This window comes from Coregonus clupeaformis, chromosome 5 (assembly GCF_020615455.1).
Source record: "Coregonus clupeaformis isolate EN_2021a chromosome 5, ASM2061545v1, whole genome shotgun sequence".
Lineage (NCBI taxonomy): Eukaryota > Metazoa > Chordata > Actinopteri > Salmoniformes > Salmonidae > Coregonus > Coregonus clupeaformis.
Genome location: NC_059196.1, coordinates 8,272,985 through 8,295,310, shown reverse-complemented (window position 1 = coordinate 8,295,310; position 22,326 = coordinate 8,272,985). Strand labels below are relative to the sequence as shown.

General features: G+C 43.1%; 1 protein-coding gene across 5 annotated transcripts; it reads right to left on the bottom strand.

Moving 5' to 3' along the window:
- Positions 1-86: 86 nt before the first annotated feature.
- Positions 87-21,905, bottom strand: LOC121561192 (myeloid leukemia factor 1). 5 transcript variants are annotated; one of them, XM_041873821.2, is made up of 9 exons: positions 21,857-21,905; positions 14,935-14,943; positions 14,644-14,806; positions 4,169-4,213; positions 2,956-3,042; positions 2,534-2,674; positions 1,166-1,325; positions 429-576; positions 87-207 (listed from the first exon to the last, which is right to left on the bottom strand). In XM_041873821.2, exons 1-9 carry the CDS (start codon positions 21,862-21,864, stop codon positions 123-125), a joined length of 846 nt encoding a protein of 281 aa, XP_041729755.1. In that variant the 5' UTR covers positions 21,865-21,905; the 3' UTR covers positions 87-122. The 5 variants fall into 5 exon arrangements, with proteins under 5 accessions (XP_041729755.1, XP_041729746.1, XP_041729749.1 ...); XM_041873812.2 differs by lacking the exon at positions 21,857-21,905 and adding an exon at positions 19,404-19,572; XM_041873815.2 differs by lacking the exons at positions 14,935-14,943; positions 21,857-21,905 and adding an exon at positions 19,404-19,572.
- Between the last annotated feature and the right edge of the window lie 421 nt (positions 21,906-22,326).

Genomic DNA, 22,326 nt, shown 5'->3' with positions numbered 1-22,326 from the left:
ATCAACAATTGGGTCATTCTGATTTTCTGTGAGACAAAGTACCTGGAAACCAAGCTTGTCTTGGAGACAGGTAAAAGCATCAAAGAGTTGTTGCCTGACATAGCTTTATTCGCTAGACATTTCTACTGCTTCGTCATGCCTGAGCCTTTGACGTTGAGATCGTCGATGTGCATTTTCCTTCCTTCAGGTTTTGGGTTTGGTTTGTCCCTGAGGGGGAAAACGACAAAGCAGACATAAATCATTCATTCATCAACCTACATTTCAATAAACCGTTTATCAACCATAGTATAATACTTGACATTCCAATCATAACCTAAATTCAAAGTGATGTAGCATCCAGAAATGGTTTGTTTTGGTTTACGGCCACTCCTCCTCGAGCGGACCTGTCCTACGTGTCATTATATGACCTATGACACATGATGACTGACCTCCGTCCCTGGTCAGGGCCGCTGGCGGCGGTGAGGGCTGCCCGGTGCACCGCCCTGGGCTTGGGGGCCTCCAGACGGGACATGGGGGCAAATGGTCGGAATTTAGACACCTCTTGCTGCCACTCTTCGTCAAAGGACTGCGCCTCGGCTATGAGTGTAAAGGGCAGAGGTCAGGGGTTAGGAACAGTTTATGTATCACTCTGTGGGATGCTGTGATGAGCCTGGCGAGGGGCAGTTCCATGGAATCTGAATACCTTATTTTTTCTGAGATAGGAACATAAATGTGGTCTATGGAATGTCTCAGACTCCAAACCCCAAACAGAGCTGGGAGAGGAGAGTCCTCTGATAGTAAATTCTATGTCTTTGTTTATGACTATTCATCGAACACTGATTATAGCCTACATGCCTTAAAAGAATGATCAAAACATCATAAAAAACACTTTTAATAAATTTTTGGTAACACTTTACTTAAAGACTGCAAGTATAATGTGTTATTACTTGTTATAAGCATTTATGCGCCTTTGTAATGTTTTATTATAAGGCTTAGGACATTTTCAACGGACTCAAGTAAGGATCATTATGAGATGATAAGACATAAGGGGGTGATACATTCTTACAACATGTCTTACAATTCACTATAACCACATCATAATGCATATTACCTGCAGGGTTAAAGTAAAGTGTTACCCTTTGGGGTTTTTTGGGATGCGGACCCCCTTACACTACAGCTGACTTACATTCATCCAGATTCTGGAAGTCCTGGTTGAGCTCCCGTTCCCCTGTCTTCTTGTTCTGTTTTTTCTCCACCACATGTCCTCGGTCCTGGATGTGGTGTCCAATGGACATCTTCTCCAGGCCGCTCTCTGAGTCCTTCAGGGACTGCCGAGTCTCCTTAACCTAGACACGGGGACAGCCAATCGGAATGAGTTACCAAAGAGGCAACGGCCAATAAGGACCGAGAAAGCCAGCGTCAGAAACTCTTGCTGTGTCAGACATATAGTTTTGCCAGATGTTATTTTCGTGTAAATGCTTAAAAAAACTGAAACCAAAAGGCCTAACTCTATATGAAGAGTTTATTTCCAAAACACATCTGAAATGATTGCTTATGGGTACCTTCATGTGTGTGTACAATATTATACAGATCTTTAATTCATAGATTTCAGGTGAAAGCTATGATCCCTTATTGATGTCACCTGTTAAATCCACTGCAATCAGTGTAGATGAAGGGGAGGAGACAGGTTAAAGAATCATTTTCAAGCCTTGAGACAATTGAGACATGGATTGTGTATGTGTGCCATTCAGAAGGTGAATGGGCAAGACAAAATATTTGAGTGCCTTTGAACGGGGTATGGTAGTAGGTGCCAGGCGCACCAGTTTGAGTGTGTCAAGAACTGCAACGCTGCTGGGTTTTTCACGCTCAACAGTATTACATATTAGGAAGGTGTTCTTAATGTTTTGTACACTCAGCTGGAATGGAATGTTCGTATCCTGTATATTTGACTGTGATATGTGGTTGTCTCACCTAGCTATCTTAAAATGAATGCACTTACTTTTAAGTTGCTCTGGATGAGAGCATCTGCTAAATGGCTAAAATGTCAAATGTAAATGTTTTACATAAAGATCTCATATTACTGTATTTAATCATTTGTAAAAAGAAAAAATGAGTGTTCCAAATTTCACATTTGTACAGTTCTTTATATACAAAAAAAGTATTTGTAACATTTGACTGTGTAAAACCTCGCAGTACTACTTATTTCTCTGAGAGAAATATATAGCATTTTGCAAAAAAAATATCTGAAATGAAACCATAAAGTGATCGATTTCTAAACAAATACATGTCTGTTATTGAACAACCCCATGCCATGATTAGATAGTGAAAAAACATAAATAATTTATTTAAACAATAAAAGCTAATTTACCAACATTTCTGAAAATGGATACAGTATAGCGTTTTGGAATTCAACTCTTCATATACTCTCTATATGGCTCTGTGCTCTTGCAGTTCTCATAAAGGACCTCTCCCTTAGTGTTCAGTGCAGTACCAGCTTAGAGAGACCTCCCCCAGCCTCTCAGCATTATCTCTGGCCATATTTGAGTGTACGTACCCCGCCAGGGGCGCGCCGTGTCTGGGAGGAGGCCTGGAACACCTTGGGGGGTTCGTCTCCAACCTTGGAGTAGGTCATCACTGAGGAGGAGCTGAATGAGTGGGCGTTGGTGTTGGCGTTCAAGTCTGTGGACAGGTTCTCCTGGAAAACAACACACACACACACACACAGACACACACACACACAGACACACACACACACACACACACACACACACACACACACACACACACACACACACACACACACACACACACAGATTGACGTGAGTATAAAGCCATGTAGAACACACATGCTAAAACAATGATGAACAAAGTCTGTCATAGAAATATAATTAATTAATTAATTAATACTATGCCCCTTCTAGTAATTATATTTGTATGGGCTGTGTGGGGTATTAGAAGAGACACAACGTGACCCACAAAGTTTCTGTGCATGTCCTCCATCCTGTTCCTCACGCCGAACATCATGCTGTCCAACATACTGAATGGGTTCCTCAACTCCATGTCCTGCAGAGAGAACAAGAACAATGGGCCATTCAGAACTAACTTTATGGTCCATCCCACCATTACAACAGACATCCATATACTATCCTATATAAAACCTCCATCCACGCTGTGCCATTATAGGGGCAAAACCTTCACTCAAGTCGAATTTTCACTTATTTTCCCATTGACATCAATACATGACTGTGTGAAAGCTTGACTTAAGCTAAAGTAAGGATTCACCCCATGCTGCACTAGCATAACAATTATATCATCATCTAGTTTGTTGAAATCTATTTAGAAATGTAGGCTAACTGTATTGGAAATCTTTCAAAAATCCATTCTTCAGAGATACACTACTCTAAATTCTCCTTGTTTACTTTCCATTGACATGTTGTCACTTCAGTGGACAGATATGTTTAAGTAGCGTGCATTAGTTGGGCATATGCAACCTTTGTGATGTGGAAAAACACATCACAACTGCAAGAATCACACTGATAAGTTAATGTAGCTTTAGGCTGTGTCCTTAACGGCACCCTATCCCCTTTATAGTGCAGAACTTTTTTTTACCAGAGCCAATAGGGCTTTAAATCAACATACTGTGCCTGTCATTGGCTAAATAGAGCTCTTTGACTGTTTTACAAGACTCGACCCAACCACATGATCCTAGTCTCTCTTGTAGTGGAGTGTAAGTTACAGTAACTAACCACAGGTCTCCTAGGTCTGCTAGAGTGAGCTAGAGTGCTAGGCTGAGCCACCATAGGTACCAGCCAGCCATAATATTCGACCCAACACCCTCGACGGGAGGGGTCAACCAGCTCGTAAACAACCAGGCCACTGATACTGATCGCACGCACACATACCCACATGTAGCCTAGTAAGCCTACACATACACTTGGTATGGGGTAAACACATGCATACTCTCACATCTTACCAATTTGACATCACACGTGCACTGTGAATGTGGCCTATGCTCAGATTCACAATCAAACAGATATTATGGTATAAATTCAGCTAGTTTCAAACTTGCTGTGTGTGTCTATAAAGACATTAGTGTAAGTGGGGGGGTTAGTACGTGCTAATGGTCAGTTTGGGGATGAAACAAGGAATCGTGCTGCATCATAGCATTTGAGCAGTCTGCCTTACTAACCGTGCTATCAACACTGCTGAAAGGCGAAAGCGACTGGCTCATCCCCTGAAAAGCAGTACAATACAGAATGAACATAGCGTGCAGAGCAGCAGCAACACACACACACGCACACGCACACACACACACGCACACGCACACACACACGCACAAAGAAGCCTGACAAAGCACCACTGAGGCAGGCAGGCTCATAAACACAAAATAGTGGCCGTCTTTACAAATGTATTCAGTTTGTTCTCAGTATGTAGTCTATAGACTCTTTAGCTTTGTTCTCTAGTTATATTACACTGTGAATCAGAACCTGAGCCCTTCCCACATTTCCATAGGGCCTTGAACCTGCTGAATGTGCAAATTAGGAGAAAGACTCTCTTTCAGTCTTAGCCGCTGCTCCCCTGATTCTCTACCCCAGGGTGTTTATAACTCCTGGAGACCTGGGCAGGCATCCCAAACACCCCAACCCAGGCAAGGGGCACCGTATGTGGACACAGACATCAGAGAGAGAGAGAGAGAGGTTGGGCTGAAGGCTGGAGCTCAGCCTTGAGAGAGTGTTGAGAGAGCTCTGCTCTCCGTGTAATTGGGACCTGTTGCCATGGATTACAGGGGGTTTAACACTGAAAACAGATCCTCGTTCTGAGAAACCCTGCAAGGACCCAGCGGGCGGGGGGCGAAGAGTCTGGGTCTATCTCGGCTGCTCGCTCAGCTCTTTTCCAAAGGTCACAGTGATGTAAAACGCTCCTCGCTGCCCCTGACAGGCGTGTACGTAGCACGACGGGCCAATTATATCTCTGAATGGCATCTATGAACAAATAAATGCCCATTACACTCCCGTGGCGGGCATATTTTTAGACGGTGGCAGAGGTTGAGAGTGCAAAATGTAGAGCATGGACTCGGAGGGGCTTTAACACATTATTTTGGGGACGGCTGTGCTACTGCTAGATTATTTGAGCTCATGGTCCCTTTCCCCCCCTCCCAGCCTGTCATGGCATCGCGTTTTACACTATTCCCCGTTCTCGCTGTTCAAAGGGGAGCTATGAGTCACACTGAGGCCAGGACATTGGGCTTTTATTTCAGCTCTCAGGGATGGGAGGGATAGGCGAGCTGGGAAGGCATGGGTTCTAGGAACTGTTAGTGACCACTGGGGAGGCTAAAGATGCCACCCCAAAAAAATGTAAACTGGTCAGCAGATTAATGATACAGAGAGCAGGCCTAACTTTAGCGACAAAGTGCCCATTTCCTTTTATAATCAAAACACATAAATAAAGTGAACTGAAATGAAACAAACTCCTCTGAATCCAATGTATTTTATGAAAGGTGATATCAAGTAAGCAAGTAGTTGTGTATGAAGGAAGGGAAGGAAATGTGATATCCCAAACAACCAAACAACCTTTGAGAGGGAAGACGGAACATATTCACAGACTGGGTGGATCGAATGCTCAGCAAACTGCCAATAAAAGCAGCAGCTTTCCTTCAACGATGCCGTGAATGTGTGTGTGTGTGTGTGTGTGCGTGTGTTGCTCATGTGTGTGGTGTGTGTGTGTTGTGTGTGTGTTCGCGTATGTGAATGCGTCCGTGCGTGTGCTGATGTGTGTGTGTGTGTGCTCGTGTATGCATGTATCTGATACAGGGGGTGGATTCACTAAAGCATGCCTGATACTTGAGATCGGTAGGGGAGCAATAATATCTGTCATAGCTGATAAGCCTTCTGCAGTGGGTGCCAGAGCACGCTTGCCAAGCAGATGGAAGCGTGCCCAAGAAGGGGGCCCAAGAAGAAGCATTTTGTTTTTCAAACAAATATTATAAAGGAATTATATATTGTATATATACATACACACACACACACACACACACACACACACACACACACACACACACACACACACACACACACACACACACACACACACACACACACACACACACACACACACACACACACATATATACATACATACATACATACATACATACATATAATATATAATATATATAATATGCCATTTAGCAGACGCTTTTATCCAAAGCGACTTACAGTCATGCGTGCATACATTTTTTGTGTATGGGTGGTCCCGGGGATCGAACCCACTACCTTGGCGTTACAAGCGCCGTGCTCTACCAGCTGAGCTACAGATACACACACACACACACACACACACACACACACACACACACACACACACACACATATATATATATATATATATATATACACACACAGTTGAAGTCAGAAGTTTACATACATCCCTGCCAAATACATTTAAACTCAGTTTTTCACAATTCCTGACATTTAATCCTAGTAGAAATTCCCTATCTTAGGTCAGTTAGGATCACCACTTTATATTAAGAATGTGAAATGTCAGAATAATAGTAGAGAGTGATTTATTTCAGCTTTTATTTCTTTCATCACATTCCCAGTGGGTCAGAAATGTACATACATTAGTATTTTGGTAGCATTGCCTTTAAATTGTTTAACTTGGGTCAAACGTTTCGGAGTAGCCTTCCACAAGCTTCCCACAATAAGTTGGGTGAATTTTGACCCATTCCTCCTGACAGACCTGGTGTAACTGAGTCAGGTTTGTAGGCCTCCTTGCTCGGATACGCTTTTTCAGTTCTGCCCACAAATGTTCTATAGGATTGAGGTCAGGGCTTTGTGATGGCCACTCCAATACTTTTACTTTGTTGTCCTTAAGCCATTTTGCCACAACTTTGGAAGTATGTTTGGGGTCATTATCCATTTGGAAGACCCATTTAGCTTTAACCAAGCTTTAACTTCCTGACTGATGTCTTGAGATGTTGCTTCAATATATCCACATCATTTTCCTTCCTCATGATGCCATCTATTTTGTGAAGTGCACCAGTCCCTCCTGCAGCAAAGCACCCCCACAGCATGATGCTGCCACCCCCGTGCATCACGGTTGGGATGGTGTTCTTCGGCTTGCAAGTTACCCCCTTTTCCAGCATCTTCACAAGGTCCTTTGCTGTTGTTCTGGGATTGATTTGCACTTTTCGCACCAAAGTACGTTCATCTCTAAGAGACAGAACGCATCTCCTTCCTGAGCGGTATGGCGGCTGCGTGGTCCCATGGTGTTTATACTTGCGTACTATTATTTGTACAGATGAACGTGGTACCTTCAGGCGTTTGGAAATTGCTCCCAAGGATGAACCAGACATGTGGAGGTCTACAAAAAAAAATTCTGAGGTCTTGGCTGATTTCTTTTGATTTTCCCATGATGTCAAGCAAAGAGGCACTGAGTTTGAAGGTAGGCCTTGAAATACATCCACAGGTACACCTCCAATTGACTCAAATGATGTCAATTAGCCTATCAGAAGCTTCTAAAGCCATGACATACTTTTCTGGACTTTTCCAAGCTGTTTAAAGGCACAGTCAACCTGGAGGTGATGATTGTAGCGTCATACCCAAGAAGACTTGAGGCTGTAATCGCTGCCAAAGGTGCTTCAACAAAGTACTGAGTAAACGGTCTGAGTACTTATGTAAATGTGATATTTCAGTTTTCTATTTTTAATACATTTGCAAAGATGTCTAAAAACCTGTTTTTGCTTTGTCATTATGAGGTATTGTGTTTAGATTTAATCCATTTTGGAATATGGCTGTAATGTAATGTAACTGTGTAAAATGTCAAGGGGTCTGAATACTTTCCGAATGCACTCTATATATTTTTTTTACTGCAACTGCCAACCACAGGAGGACTCAGGTGCCCGCTCTCAATCAGTGTAGACAGCTTGCTGCTGCCGCTCTGCTAATCATCAGCTGGGGAGAGGACAGGAGGTAGGGGGCCCATGAGGGTAACGGGGGGGCCCTGCCTTGAATGGGTTACTGATTCATAAAAAATACAAATGCATATTAAATAAATGTGACTGGTCAATTGTGTGAGTCAGGGGCTGGGTCAAGAGTAAAAATAAATTCCCAAAAATAAATAACATTATTTGTTATTATTATTATAATTTGTTATCCAACCACAGGACCCACTCTCAATGTTCAAAATACAACAGAGAGCATAATTTAGCCACAGAGGATCAATAGTTCATAAAAAATAACTGTGGATTAAGTTTTATCACAAGCGCATACAGGTATCTGCCAAAATAAAGGAAACACCAACATAAAGTGTCTTAAAAAGGGTGTTGGTCCACCTCGAGCTGCCAGAACAGCTCCAATGCACCTTGGCATAGATTCTCCAAGCGGACCGAAACCTGCCAGGATAATGCACCCCGCACCATAACATATACTTTGTAACCTCAGTTGCTCAAGTGTTTACTTTATTTTGGCAGTTAGAGGTATGCCTACAGTCGGGAAGACCGCAGTTTGGGCAGCTTGCGCGCCAAATATACAGCTTGTTGTGCTGTGGCTATAGACATATCATCCATAGAAGGGTTTTGTAACCTCTTACCCTGGCAATTTGACTGTTAAACTCATGGGTACACTAGCAATGGATGCCAGTCCTGACTTGAATGGGAACTGCCATATATGGATTATATTTCTATGGTTGGTTGCGGCTGTCGCTTTGTATTTTTCAGATTTTAAAATACAATTGCGGGAAAACGTACAGTTTGGAAAGCAAATGCCTACTGCTAAAAAGAGAAGACTAATCTGTCTGTAGAATCAATAGAAAAAATTTTTATTTAAAAAAACAAAGCCCCGGGACCTATGATTTCTTAATCCGGCCCTGCATCAACCAGTAGTTTTTCAAAGATCCCTACAACAGCCCACTGCTACAGAACTAGCCACCGCTGTGCACAGTGCACCACACACATGCTCTTACTAACGACAGCTTCAACTGTGAGCTAGCTAGCTACAGTAGCGCTCTTTAAAGCTCTCTAAAACAGTAGCTGCATCCCAAATGGCACCCTATTCCTAATGTAGTGCTTATGACCTATGTAGTGCACTACTTTAGGGAATAGGGTGCCATTTGGGATGCACACAGTCTCTCTGTGCTGTACTCAACGAGAGTCCACTCGGCGTGCTTGCCTCTGTGAGGAGAGAGAGAGAGGAGAGGACTAATAGAAAGGAACAGGGTTGCGAGCAGCGAGAGAGAGCTGAGGCTGGCATCCGTTGAAAGTAATTACCAGGGATAAATATACTTGGCACACAGGGAGGGGCGCAAGATTAGCGAGGGACACAGGGACTAAGTTTAGCACCTCAGGGCTTCTAGAGCAGGGCAGCTGCCCGGTCATCATGAGACCTTCCAACTGGGAGAGAGAAGGTGTCTTCAGGGGGAAATGGGAGCAGAGGCCCATTAGACAGATCTGGGTCATGTTCATTAGGCACCAAACTGAGGAAAACGGACTGAAAAAGGGAGAGACAACTTGGACTCATTTTCGGAATCTGTTGCAAAACATTTTAATGTCGTAATGAATTTGACCATTAGACTAGTGGCCAATCCTCAAAAGGGGCTTGAGATTTTGAGCGGTGGCGGTTGGTGCCGTTTAAAGTTGCAAAGGGAGGGTATATTACTGGAATCTTTCTAAGTTTACCAGTAAACTACCAGAATTTTGGAATCTTTCAAGGATTTTATGTAATATATCACAAGACATCTAGTGGCCCTTTTGGGTACTACAGATTTCTACAGGTGTCTGTAATTATCTCTGGCCCGCTCTCTGGTCTTAAATATATTGATTTTCAACAAAAAAAATTGAATGACAAAGCTGTGAACATTATCCTTAATATAAACCATCAACTTAGTGAATACCATTGGTGTTTCATGAGGGTTTCAGCGAAATATCCTTTGTATTTGTTTTACACAGTTTTTATTTATTTTACTATGTCAGTACGCATTTGTTGTCAATGTTTTTGCATTAAAATGGTGGCAGCAGTTGTGAAAAAAGTCAATATTGGATTGAAAATTGAAAATAATGCCATTGTTGATTAGATGCTTTTTTCATTAATTAGGCTATTTTCTCTTGAACCATATGGTCCATCTACTAGAAACTCATGGACAATATGGACACAAATATATATTTTTTTATACTATATATATGAATATATTTTTAAAAAGTTAATGAAGATTCCAGTAACTTTGGTAAACTACGGGTAGCTTTGCAACCCTAGTGTTGTTTAAGATTAGGGAGGACGATTCTTTTTAATGAGCATGGCCTTATTTTTATTACAGCATAATGGATGACTGTCATTCATATTCCATTCACCCAGCTCAATGTAACATTGATAGGTTTAGGCTAGTAGGCTACTACATGACACTCGAATTTGCCCTATACCCATCATGAGGTTGCTACAACCTAGCCTAAAAATGAACGTTTATAACGGGTCGAGAAACAAATTTAAGTAATCAAGGTGACAATACAGCCTTGCACACTCTTGCATCCATCTTGCTGATCTGGGGTGTGTAATCATTAGTCCAAACAGTTGCACCTCCTGAGGTGCTGACCTGTTGCACTCTCTATAACTACTGTGATTATTATTTGACCCGGCTGGTCATCTATGAATGTTTGAACATCTTGAAGAACGATCTGGCCTTAATGACCATGTACTCTTATAATCTTCACCCGGCACAGCCAGAAGAGGACTGGCCACCCCTCAGAGTCTGGTTCCTCTCTAGGTTTCTTCCTAGATTCCAGCTTTTCTAGGGAGTTTTTCCTAGCCACAATGTGCTTCTACATCTGCATTGCTTGCTCTCTGGGGTTTTAGGCTCGGTTTCTGTATAAGCACTTAGTGACAACTGCTGATGTAAAAAGGGCTTTAGAAATACATTTGATTGATTGATTGATGGTTGCAAAACTGTCCTGTTTTGCAACTAAAACAAGAGTTTCTATTGGACAAATGTAGGTAGGTCCCTCCTCGTTTAGATCTGTTTGCTTCCGTTTAAGAAACGTTTTGCAACAGAATCGGCGCAATGAATACAACTCTGATTAACCGCACACACAGTTCACTTTCATAACAGCCACATACAGCATCATCACTTTGCTCGTTCTATAATGTTCTCGCATCTACACACTCTCTTCCTCTCACCTTTTCCCTTCGCTTGTGGACTCCAGTGCACAACACAACAGCTGTCTGTGACAAGGCGCAAAAACCTCTCCAAGCCAAACCTTCATACCATAACCGCTAAACGCTACAAAGCCTACATCGTTGTCACCATATTAATGTTATGGTCAACAAACTAGAACTAACACTGAAAACTCTCATTGTTTTCAGTCAAAGGTTCCTTTGTAGATTTTATTTGTTCAGCCCCTACTCTTGCAATTACGTTAGCTCCATCAATCTGACACTCATTGACAAGAAATGCCATCAACTTAGTGGGCCTTCGCATGTCATAGGAATTGCAGCTCTCCAATGTCAATGCCATCCTGAATCTCCCAGTCTGCCCTGGAGTTGCTGTACATGTTGACATGGTGACATATGGGGTATGGGGAGGATGTAACCACATATGATGACAAGCTCATAAGGCAGGTGTTCACCACATTGAACCAACACAACCTGACACTCATTGATAAGAAATGCCATGAACTTACTGGGCTTTCACATATGATAGGATTTGCACCTCTTCAATGTCAATGCCATCCTGAATCTCCCAGAACTGTCCTCGATAGCTCCACTCCACCATCAGTCCTCCCCTCTGGCAGTTACTACATACAGAGACACCATGGAACTGGACTGTCACATGTCAGTAGGCCATTCAACAGCCAAAATGCCACCTGGAAAGAGCTGGCGTGCATTGCCACCATACACTACATGACTTAAGTATGTGGACACCTGCTCATCGAACATCTCATTCCAAAATCATGGGCATTAATATGGAGTTGGCCCCCCCTTTGCTTCTATAACAGCCTCCACTCTTCTGGGAAGGCTTTCCACTAGATGTTGGAACATTGCTGCAGGGACTTTCTTCCATTCAGCCACAACAGCAGTGAGGTTGGGCACTGATGTTGGGTGATTAGGCCTGGCTCGCAGTCAGCGTTCCAATTCATCCCAAAGGTGTTCGATGGGGTTGAGGTCAGGGCTCTGTGCAGGCCAGTCAAGTTCTTCCACACCGATCTCGACAAACTATTTCTGTATGGACCTGGCTTTGTGCACGGGGGCATTGCCATGCTGAAACAGGAAAGGGCCTTCCCCAAACTGTTGCCTCAAAGTTGGAAGAACAGAATCGTCTAGAATGTCATTGTATGCTGTAGCGTTCAGGGGCCTAGCCCAAACCATGAAAAACAGCCCCAGACCAATATTCCTCCTCCACCAAACTTTACAGTTGGCACTATGCATTGGGGGCAGGTAGCGTTCTCCTGTTTGTCGGGAGCTTCATGAAATGGGTTTCCATGGCCGAGCAGCCGCACACAAGCCTAAGATCACCATGTGCAATGCCAAGTGTCGGCTGGAGTGATGTAAAGCTCACCATCATAGGACTCTGGAGCAGTGGAAACACGTTCTCTGGAGTGATGAATCACGCTTCACCATCTGGCAGTCTGACGGACAAATCTGGGTTTGGCGGATGCCAGGAGAACGCTACCTGCCCCAATGTATAGTGCACGTGTGTTGTACACAATTATGAAAAAATCTAATCTAATTCCGATGTCGGAGCCCACTTGCTTTCCTGAGAGCAAATTATACTAGCCACAAAATCAAAAAACATGTGTAACTGTATGTATTTTTGTCAGGCAGGATGATACAGAACTGAATGAGAGCACATTTGACATGAACATTTATTATTTAATCAGCTAGCAAAAAGTAAAGCTTACATTCATCATAAATATTTATAGTTTACATTTCCACCAATTGTATCTCTGTGTTTACAGGTCTATATTTCCAAGATGCATTACGATATCCTAATGCTGTTTGTTTGTGTATGTCAGACAACTGACTACTTGTATTCAACATTTTAGCAATATCAGAGCTTGCAATATTGGGTTACATGAGCCTGTGGCCCACCCCCCTCCAGCCAGGCATTATTCTGTACTTTTTGAGTTTAGGGGGTGTGTCAAATTATCTATCAATTTAACCACTTTTGCAGAAAAATATTTTTACACAACCATCCATTTCATAAATGGGAGACATTAGGGATGTGAAAAATCATGGTTGTGTTTCGTTCTACCTCGGGTAGGGGTATAAAAAATGTTTGGTGGGGCCTTCCCACTAGCCTACATGGTCTATTTGCCTTCTGATAGAAAATGTATCTAACTGCATTGCAAAGCTGAGCTAATAGACTAGTGTTTAACTGTCATGAAACTGTCATTCAGGAGGGGAACAGGACTGTTCATATTTACAGAGAAAATGAACTACACACAACACACTGAATCCTAACTTTGCGCACACTTAACATGGCAATCATGCATTAATGTCAACGGACGATTTGCACGAAAACGTTATGTACGAGGATCTCAAGTCAGGATTCAAGCCTATGTGAAAACAGAACTATATTGTGATAAACTCATAACCAATGTTGTGAGAAATGTGTACAGTTTGTCCTTTTAGATTTGCTGCATTTAACCACGGGCCAAACAGCTATGAAAACAAACATGTCTGTTTTTACTTGTCTTTTCAACAGCTTGGGGCATTGGTGTGTTTGAGTGAGAAAGCAGTGTGTCAATGGAACAATCCTCTAAATATACCCTCCTCAGGCCAAAGATAGCTGTCCAGAAAGGCGAGGGGGTTGCCCTTCTACAACCCACCATGCTCTCCAGTGCCCCAGCAGAGCAGCAGCAGAGGTTCGATAAGCAGTACAGCATCGCTGGCCTGACCCGGCAGCAGGGGGGATCCGGTTACACGTCCATGGCCATTTTCCATCACGACCCCAGTAAACCTAAGCCCTTTCCTTTTTTTCTTTCTTTAGGCTGGTCAGCGTTCTTGTTTGTTTGAATGCTGGGCGCTGGAATGAGGGGGGGGCGAGTTGGTGGTGCAGGTGTTTGGGTTCTTTCACTCACTGACCCAGATGAAGAGGACAGTTTGTGGGTCAGTACAAGGAACTGACCGACCCCTGGGATAGGGATATGATTCCACACCTTCACCAAGAGAGTACGAGTGAATGGGGAGAATCTACAATGCACTGGAAGGTATTGTTGCCAGTTTCTGTTTCTCAAGCCAAGAGACCATAGCCTGGTCCCAGATCTGTTTGTGCAAACAAATGTTTGGATTGACAAGGTGTTGACAGGATAGAACAAACAGATCTGGTAGCAGGCTAAGGAGAACAAATCCAAAGGGAAATGCTCTCCAAGTGAGAAGACCAGCTTAAGGATAGAGGCACTGAGGCACTGGAGCCACTGAGGCAGTCACCTGTTTGAGATTCAAACTAACAACAACCCTCTCCTGACCTGACATATCCTGTTCAGGATCTGTATGTGTTTAGCCGATATCGATACTCCAAGGCTACTCGTGTCATGCGCATTGAGCGTGGGAAATGCGCTTTACAAATTAAATATTATTATTATTATGTGTGGGACCAAACCTGGGTCACCATAACAACACATTGGCCCTAGTCACCCTACCCAAGTCAGTGTGTCACAGTCAGAGCATCAGTCCTCACCCTGTGGTCCTCCCGTAGCGCCATGCTAGTGTTGGGTTGGCCCCTGGCTACGCGGCCCCTGTCATGCCCGCCTGTCAGACTGGGCATGAAGTCCCGACCGAAGGGCTCTGAGAAACTCCGCATCATCTGTTGTACATGCGTGTTGTGTGCCTGGAATGGATCCCTGTGGAGAAGAGGAAGAGGAAGAAGAGATGGAAGAAGAGATGGAATCAGCCTCAATGTTCCCAGAGATTCTGGAATTCTTTGCAGAATTGATGACTGTGCTGATGAGTGAAAAACAAATGGTCCTACCTTGATGAGCTGTAGATTTGAAAAGGGGAAAGTGGAAGAAGGAAGGAAGGAAGGAAGGAAGGAAGGAAGGAAGGAAGGAAGGAAGGAAGGAAGGAAGGAAGGAAGGAAGGAAGGAAGGAAACTTGTTAACACCAGGCATTCACCATTTCATAATTTACTGTCTGTCATACAATCAAATTCACAATTAATATGAGTAGGCCTAGTTATATTAGTTATCAATTAGTGGAACACCTTCTGAGTCCCCAAACACTTCAATGGAGGAGGCAGTGCTAGGCATAGCTAGATATAGGGTGGATGGGTGGAGCTCGGGGGACAACCGGAGGGTTTGGGGTGTTTGGAGCGACTTCACTTCGGTGTAGAATGTATATTTTAAAATCTAAAATAAATTTAAAAAAAATAAAATCGTATTCGAAATAGTCATAGCAAGAACATGCATCCGGGCATTGCGAGGAAGATGGGGCGATGGGGGTCGTGCGGTAACATTTATCAGATTTTAGGGCAGGCCTAAGATACACACAAAAGTATGTGGACACCCTTTCAAACTAGTGGATTCAGCTATTTCAGCCACACCCGTTGCTGATAGGTGTATAAAATCAACCACACCGCCATGCAACCTCCATAGACAAACATTGGCAGTAGAATGGCCCATACTGAAGAGCTCAGTGACTTTCAACGTGGCACCGTCATAGGATGCAACCTTTCCAACAAGTCAGTTCGTCAAATTTCTGCCCTGCTAGAGCTGCCCTGGTCAACTGTAAGTGCTGTTATTTTGAAGTGGAAATGTCTAGGAGCAACAACGGCTCAGCCGCAAAGTGGTAGATCACACAAGCTCACAGAACGGGACCGCCGAGTGCTGAAGCGCGTAAAAATAGTCTGTCCTCGGTTGCAAAACTCACTACCGAGTACCAAACTGTCTCTGGAAGCAACGTCAGCACAATAACTGTTTGTTGAGAGCTTCATGAAATGGGTTTCCGTGGCCGAGCAGCCGCACACAAGCCTAAGATCACCATGCGCAATGCCAAGCGTTGACTGGAGTGGTGTAAAGCTCGCCGCCATTGGACTCTGGAGCAGTGGAAACGCGTTCTCTGCAGTGATTAATCACAATTCACCATCTGGCAGTCCGACAGACGAATCGGGGTTTGGCGGACGCCGGGAGAACGCTACCTTTCCCAATACATAGTACCACCTGTAAAGATTGGTGGAGGAGGAATAATGAATTAGGGCTGTTTTTCATGGTTCAGGCTAGGCCCCTTAGTTCCAGTGAAGGGAAATCTTAATGCTACAGCATACAATGACATTCTAGACATTCTTCCAACTTTGTGGCAACAGTTTGGGGAAGGTCCTTTCCCGTTTCAGCATGACAATGCCCCTGTGCACAAAGCGAGGTCCATACAGAAATGGTTTGTTGAGATCGGTGTGGAAGAACTTGACTGGCCTGCAGAGAACCCTGACCTCAACCCCATCGAACATCTTTGGGATTAATTGGAATGCCGACTCGGATCGAGGCCTAATCGCCCAACATCAGTGCCCCGACCTCACTAATGCTCTTGTGGCTGAATGGAAGCAAGTCCCCGCAGCAATGTTTCAACATCTAGTGGAACGCCTTCCCAGAAGAGTGGAGGCTGTTATAGCTGCAAAGGGGGGACCAACTTCATATTAATGCCCATGCTTTTGGAATGAGATGTTTGATGAGCAGGTGTCCACATACTTTTGGCCATGCAATGTATGACAAGGATCTAGGCCAGGTGATTAATAGATATTACATTATCTCACTTATCCTGGGAAATGGCTACACTTACTCACAGCATATATTGACCAATGAAAAACATGAACCAATGCTGACACCGGTAACTCTATGCCTTGAGTAGTAAGCACCATGCTATTACTGTAGCCTACATGTCAACCAGTAGCTATTTACACACATCAAACATGGATTTCAGTGTGCCTTAGATGTCATTTAAATGTAGTAATATCTCAAATCAAATCAAAGTTGTGCAGGTGTTTAAACAGGTGCAGCGAAATGCTTATGTAACTAGCTCCATCAGGGCAGTAGAATGTCTAGCAAATACAACACAAATACACAAATAGGGCGGCAGGTAGCTTAGTGGTTAAGAGCGTTGTGCCAGTAACCGAAAGGTCGCTGGTTCTAATCCCCGAGCCGACTAGGTGAAAAATCTGTCGATGTGCCCTTGAGCAAGGCACTTAACCCTAATTGCTCATGTAAATCGCTCTGGATTAGAGCGTCTGCTAAATGACTAAAATGTACATAAAACATCTAAACAAGAAATCAAGAAATGACAGAACAAGTCCAACTAACAATCCAGGGGTAGATATATTAGAGTGAGCAGTGTCAGAATCCAGAATATAAATCTAGACACTGACCGTATATAATTTGGCAGGAAAATGTACAGTCGTGGTCAAAAGTTTTGAGAATGACACAAGTATTGGTCTTCACAAAGTTTGCTGCTTCAGTGTTTTTAGATATTTTTGTCAGATGTTACTATGGTATACTGAAGTATAATTACAAGCATTCCATAAGTGTCAAAGGCTTTTATTGACAATTACATTAAGTTTATGCAAAGAGTCAATATTTGCAGTGTTGACCCTTCTTTTTCAAGACCTCTGCAATTCGCCCTGGCATGCTGTCAATTAACTTCTGGGCCACATCCTGGCCGATGGCAGCCCATTCCTGCATAATCAACGCTTGGAGTTTGTCAGAATTTGTGGGTTTTTGTTTGTCCACTCGCCTCTTGAGGATCGACCACAAGTTCTCAATGGTATTAAGGTCTGGGGAGTTTCCTGGCCATGGACCCAAAATGTCGATGTGTTGTTCCCCGGGCCACTTAGTTATCACTTTTGCCTTATGGCAAGGTGCTCCATCATGCTGGAAAAGGCATTGTTCATCACCAAACTGTTCTTGGATGGTTGGGAGAAGTTGCTCTCGGAGGATGTGTTGCTACCATTCTTTATTCATGGCTGTGTTCTTAGGCAAAATTGTGAGTGAGCCCACTCCCTTGGCTGAGAAGCAACCCCACACATGAATGGTCTCAGGATGCTTTACTGTTGGCATGACACAGGACTGATGGTAGCGCTCACCTTGTCTCACAAGCTTTTTTTCGGATGCCCCAAACAATCGGAAAGGGGATTCATCAGAGAAAATGACTTTACCCCAGTCCTCAGCAGTCCAATCCCTGTACCTTTTGCAGAATATCAGTCTGTCCCTGATGTTTTTCCTGGAGAGAAGTGGCTTCCTCGCTACCCTTCTTGACACCAGGCCATCCTCCAAAAGTATTTGCCTCACTGTGCATGCAGGTTCACTCACACCTGCCTGCTGTCATTCCTGAGCAAGCTCTGCACTGGTGGTGCCCCGATCCCGCACCTGAATCAACTTTAGGAGACGTCCTGGCGCTTGCTGGACTTTCTTGGGCGCCCTGAAGCCTTCTTCACAACAATTGAACCTCTCTCCTTGAAGTTCTTGATGATCCGATAAATGGTTGATTTAGGTGCAATCTTACTAGCAGCAATATCCTTGCCTGTGAAGCCCTTTTTGTGCAAAGCAATGATGACGGTATGTGTTTAATTGCAGGTAACCATGGTTAACAGAGGAAGAACAATGATTTCAAGCACCACCCTCCTTTTAAAGCTTACAGTCTGTTATTCTAACTGAATCAGCATGACAGAGTGATCTCCAGCCTTGTCCTCGTCAACACTCTCACCTGTGTTAACGAGAGAATCACTGACATGATGTCAGCTGGTCCTTTTGTGGCAGGGCTGAAATGCAGTGGAAATGTTTTTTTTGGGGATTAAGTTCATTTTCATGGCAAAGAGGGACTTTGCAATTAATTGCAATTCATCTGATCACTCTTCATAACATTCTGGAGTATATGCAAATTGCCATCATAAAAACTGAGGCAGCAGACTTTGTGAAAATTAATATTTGTGTCATTCTCAAAACTTTTCACCACGACTGTAGCTAGGTATATTAGGATGAGCTATTTCGAGAATACAGTATATACATACTGACCAGTCTACAATTACTCTATATATACATGGGGCATAAGTCTCAAGGTGCGGGGCAGAGTGCAGGGCAGAGTACCGGGCAGGTAGCCAGTAAGTGATGGCTGTTCAACAGTCTGATGGCCTGGAGATAGAAGCTGTTTTTCAATCTGGAACTGCTGATATAATATAAAGGAATAGGCTATGCTGATAACAAAGCATTGAAATTGGGCACACAATTGCCCCATAACAATATATGCAACCTATTGACTGTGAATGTGGCTCTTAAAATATAACATTATTGACAATAGCCTACAGACTGTCATTGTAGACAATGGGTGGGTAGCATACAGTCGTTATTGTCCATTATCTGAAACAATGTGTCATGTTGAAAGTGGTGTTATTATTTTTCTAGAAAAATCTTCGGACAGTCGAATTAATGAGTGGCAGAAAACAATATTGATTTTACTTACGAGAAGAAAGGGTCCTCGTCAAATTCCCTAAGAAGACTGTTAAACATTTCCACGGGTGTTGGAGAGGGAAAGTGAAGTATGAAATATCTATTTTCTGTTTCGTGCTATGAAGCGGCTCCTACGACCCAGTGTTTGACAGCTAACCGCGCTCGATGTCAATGAAGTTACTATCGAAACTTGCTACATTTAAGAACGTTGGGCTTTATGAACCAGGAGCCACATGACATCCGTCGAGCCATCTGATTGGCTGGCTATTCACAGCTCGAGCAGGATCTATCAGAAGAACGTTATGTTGTCAGTAGCTGTCATGACAACGCAGCTCGCTGCAGAAAACAATATTCGTTTTTTTGCCATATTTGATCAGCGTGTCCCACAAGAACATACAATTCTCAATTTTCGTTTTCTTGAAAAGCTGTGAGTGCTACTATATGATACAATATCAGTACTTGTTGCATTTACAACTTGTGTAACTCCTATCACTGATTTCAGCCAGAGTATGGCTGTGGTTTGACTGCATTGTTTGAATGGAATGTTAGCATATTGTCAGTTATTGAAACATTTATGGGAATCATCCCTCTAATATTGGCTGGCTAGCTAGCTAAAAAATATACAGTGCAGATAAATTCTTCATATTAATTATTTTACACAATCTTTTCACAGCACTGGCAAACTATAAAGTTATTGATAATAGCTTACACGTCTACAGACTGTCATTATAGACAAGGGGTTATTGTCCATTATCTGAAACAATGTGTCATGTTCAAAGTGGTGTTGACTATGAAATATCTATTATCTGTTTCAAACTATGAAGCAGCTCCTGCGATCCGTGTGTGCCTCGCGCACGATGGCAATGAAGGCACTATCTTCTATCGAAACTTGCTACATTTTAGAACGTTGGACTGATGACCAGAAGCCATATGACCTCCGTCGAGCCCTCTGATTGGCTGGCTATTTACAGCTCGAGCAGGATCTATCAGAAGAACGTTATGTTGTCAGTAGCTGTCATGACAACGCAGCTTGCTCCAGAAAAGCATATTCGATGTTTTGCCATATTTTACCAGCGTGTGCCACTTGAGCAACGAACGAGGCAATGACATGATATAAAATATGTGCAGACTAAACGGTGTTTGTTGTTGAATTTATCTATTTAAATACGAGGTACTATATTACTTTTCATTGGGCCTACATGTACATAGTATTATTTGCAGTTGTCACTATGACAATGAACACACCCTGAAAGCACTGAATGGTCTGAACCAGTATCTGTGCGTTAGCGACCTCATGAATGGTCTCGTGTTACCACCTTATTAATAGGCAGCATGCAGTAAACTGCATGATCAGTTGATTGACAGGTGTAGGACTGTAGAATGATAAACGCTCAACTTTCCTCTAGTGTGGATGCTCACCAACGTGTTATAGTTATGTAGCCTATAGTTTATCCTTATAGTTAGTTATTGGCTGGGTGGATGGCCCGGGCCTTAACTCCGACACAACACAACTATCATTATCATCGCAACAGAACTAGCCTACTAGTAAGTCTAACTAACGTTAGCGAACTTGAATGAAATACATATACAATTACACGTATACACTTACACTTTACTTTTATACTCTATAAATTGGTTATTTCAAATAATTTACTCTGGCAAGTTTGCCATGCAGTAGGGAAGTAAAGCGGAAGACGAATCCATCACTTCCGTTGTTTGGCTGTGCCCATAGCAACGTTCGAAAATGAATTCGAATTTTAAGAACAACAACAAACAATACCGTTATGACCTGCTGCGGTAATTATCTTGTGAGAAAGCAGTGTCAATGCAAGATCATGTTGTTCAAAGTGGCTAGAGAGGACTCTGTAATGAGAGAGAAGTAATGTTACGGGAAATATTAGCCTTCAAGATTCAATCGAGCTACATTCGCTTAAATTGCATCCTATTAATGAGAGGAAAGAAACGCAAAATTGGCACCTGTCTCATTCCTCGCACATATGCTGATCATCATGACTTGCTTACATTTTTACAATTTGTTACGCTCATTTCAGTTTTATTATTTGTCCTCTCTTATTAAGGGTGTGCTCGTAAATTCACTTTGGAGTGCCAGAATGTGCTCTGAGTGCGCTCTGGGCGTTTGTAAATTCAGAGAGTTGTTAGTTGTCCCTTGGTAAACTCAGAGCGTTTCGCTCTAGCGTTCGGAGCGCACACTGGACGCTTTGGCCAAGGAGTAGGGTTGATCCGAGCGTTCTGACTTCACAACGCACTCAAGCAACCAAGCTAACTGGCTAAAGTTGGCTAGCTTGCTAGCTACTTCCAGACACAAATTAGAGAACACCTCACTCTGACCATTTTACTCGCCCTAGCAGAGCTGGTTAGGGTATTTTCATGTTATCTAGAGCGTTGGTGACTGCAACTGTGCTGCTGGCAACAATTTCATTACGTTTTTTGCAGAGGTTTACTCACACGGTCATCTTCAATGGGTGTTGCTCGCTCGTAAATTCATCAGTTATTCTGCGCTCTGGCGCTCCTAAATTCATCAGTTATTCTGTGCTTTGGCACACTCAGACGAGAGTGCTCTGAAATCGGAGTAGATAGCCAGAATGAATTTACGAACGCACCCTACGAGATTTAGTCTAGACAGATTACAAACTTTCTGAACGGACATAGAGAGAATTAGCGAACTCACACACACACACCCTTGCTCTTGTTTCCATCAATCAAAGCCACCTCAGACACACACATCACATTTCTCTTTTCCTAAAAACGTATTCAAACCTAAGCTCACCTTCAAATCTTGGCTTTAGTCCATCAGAAAGTAGGCATAGGCTAAATGCTAAAATAATGTTGCCTATCAAATTAATTGATAAGGAAAGTTTGAAAGGGGGTGAGTGAGACAGCTATAGCATTACTAGAGATGTTGGTTATGTAATTAT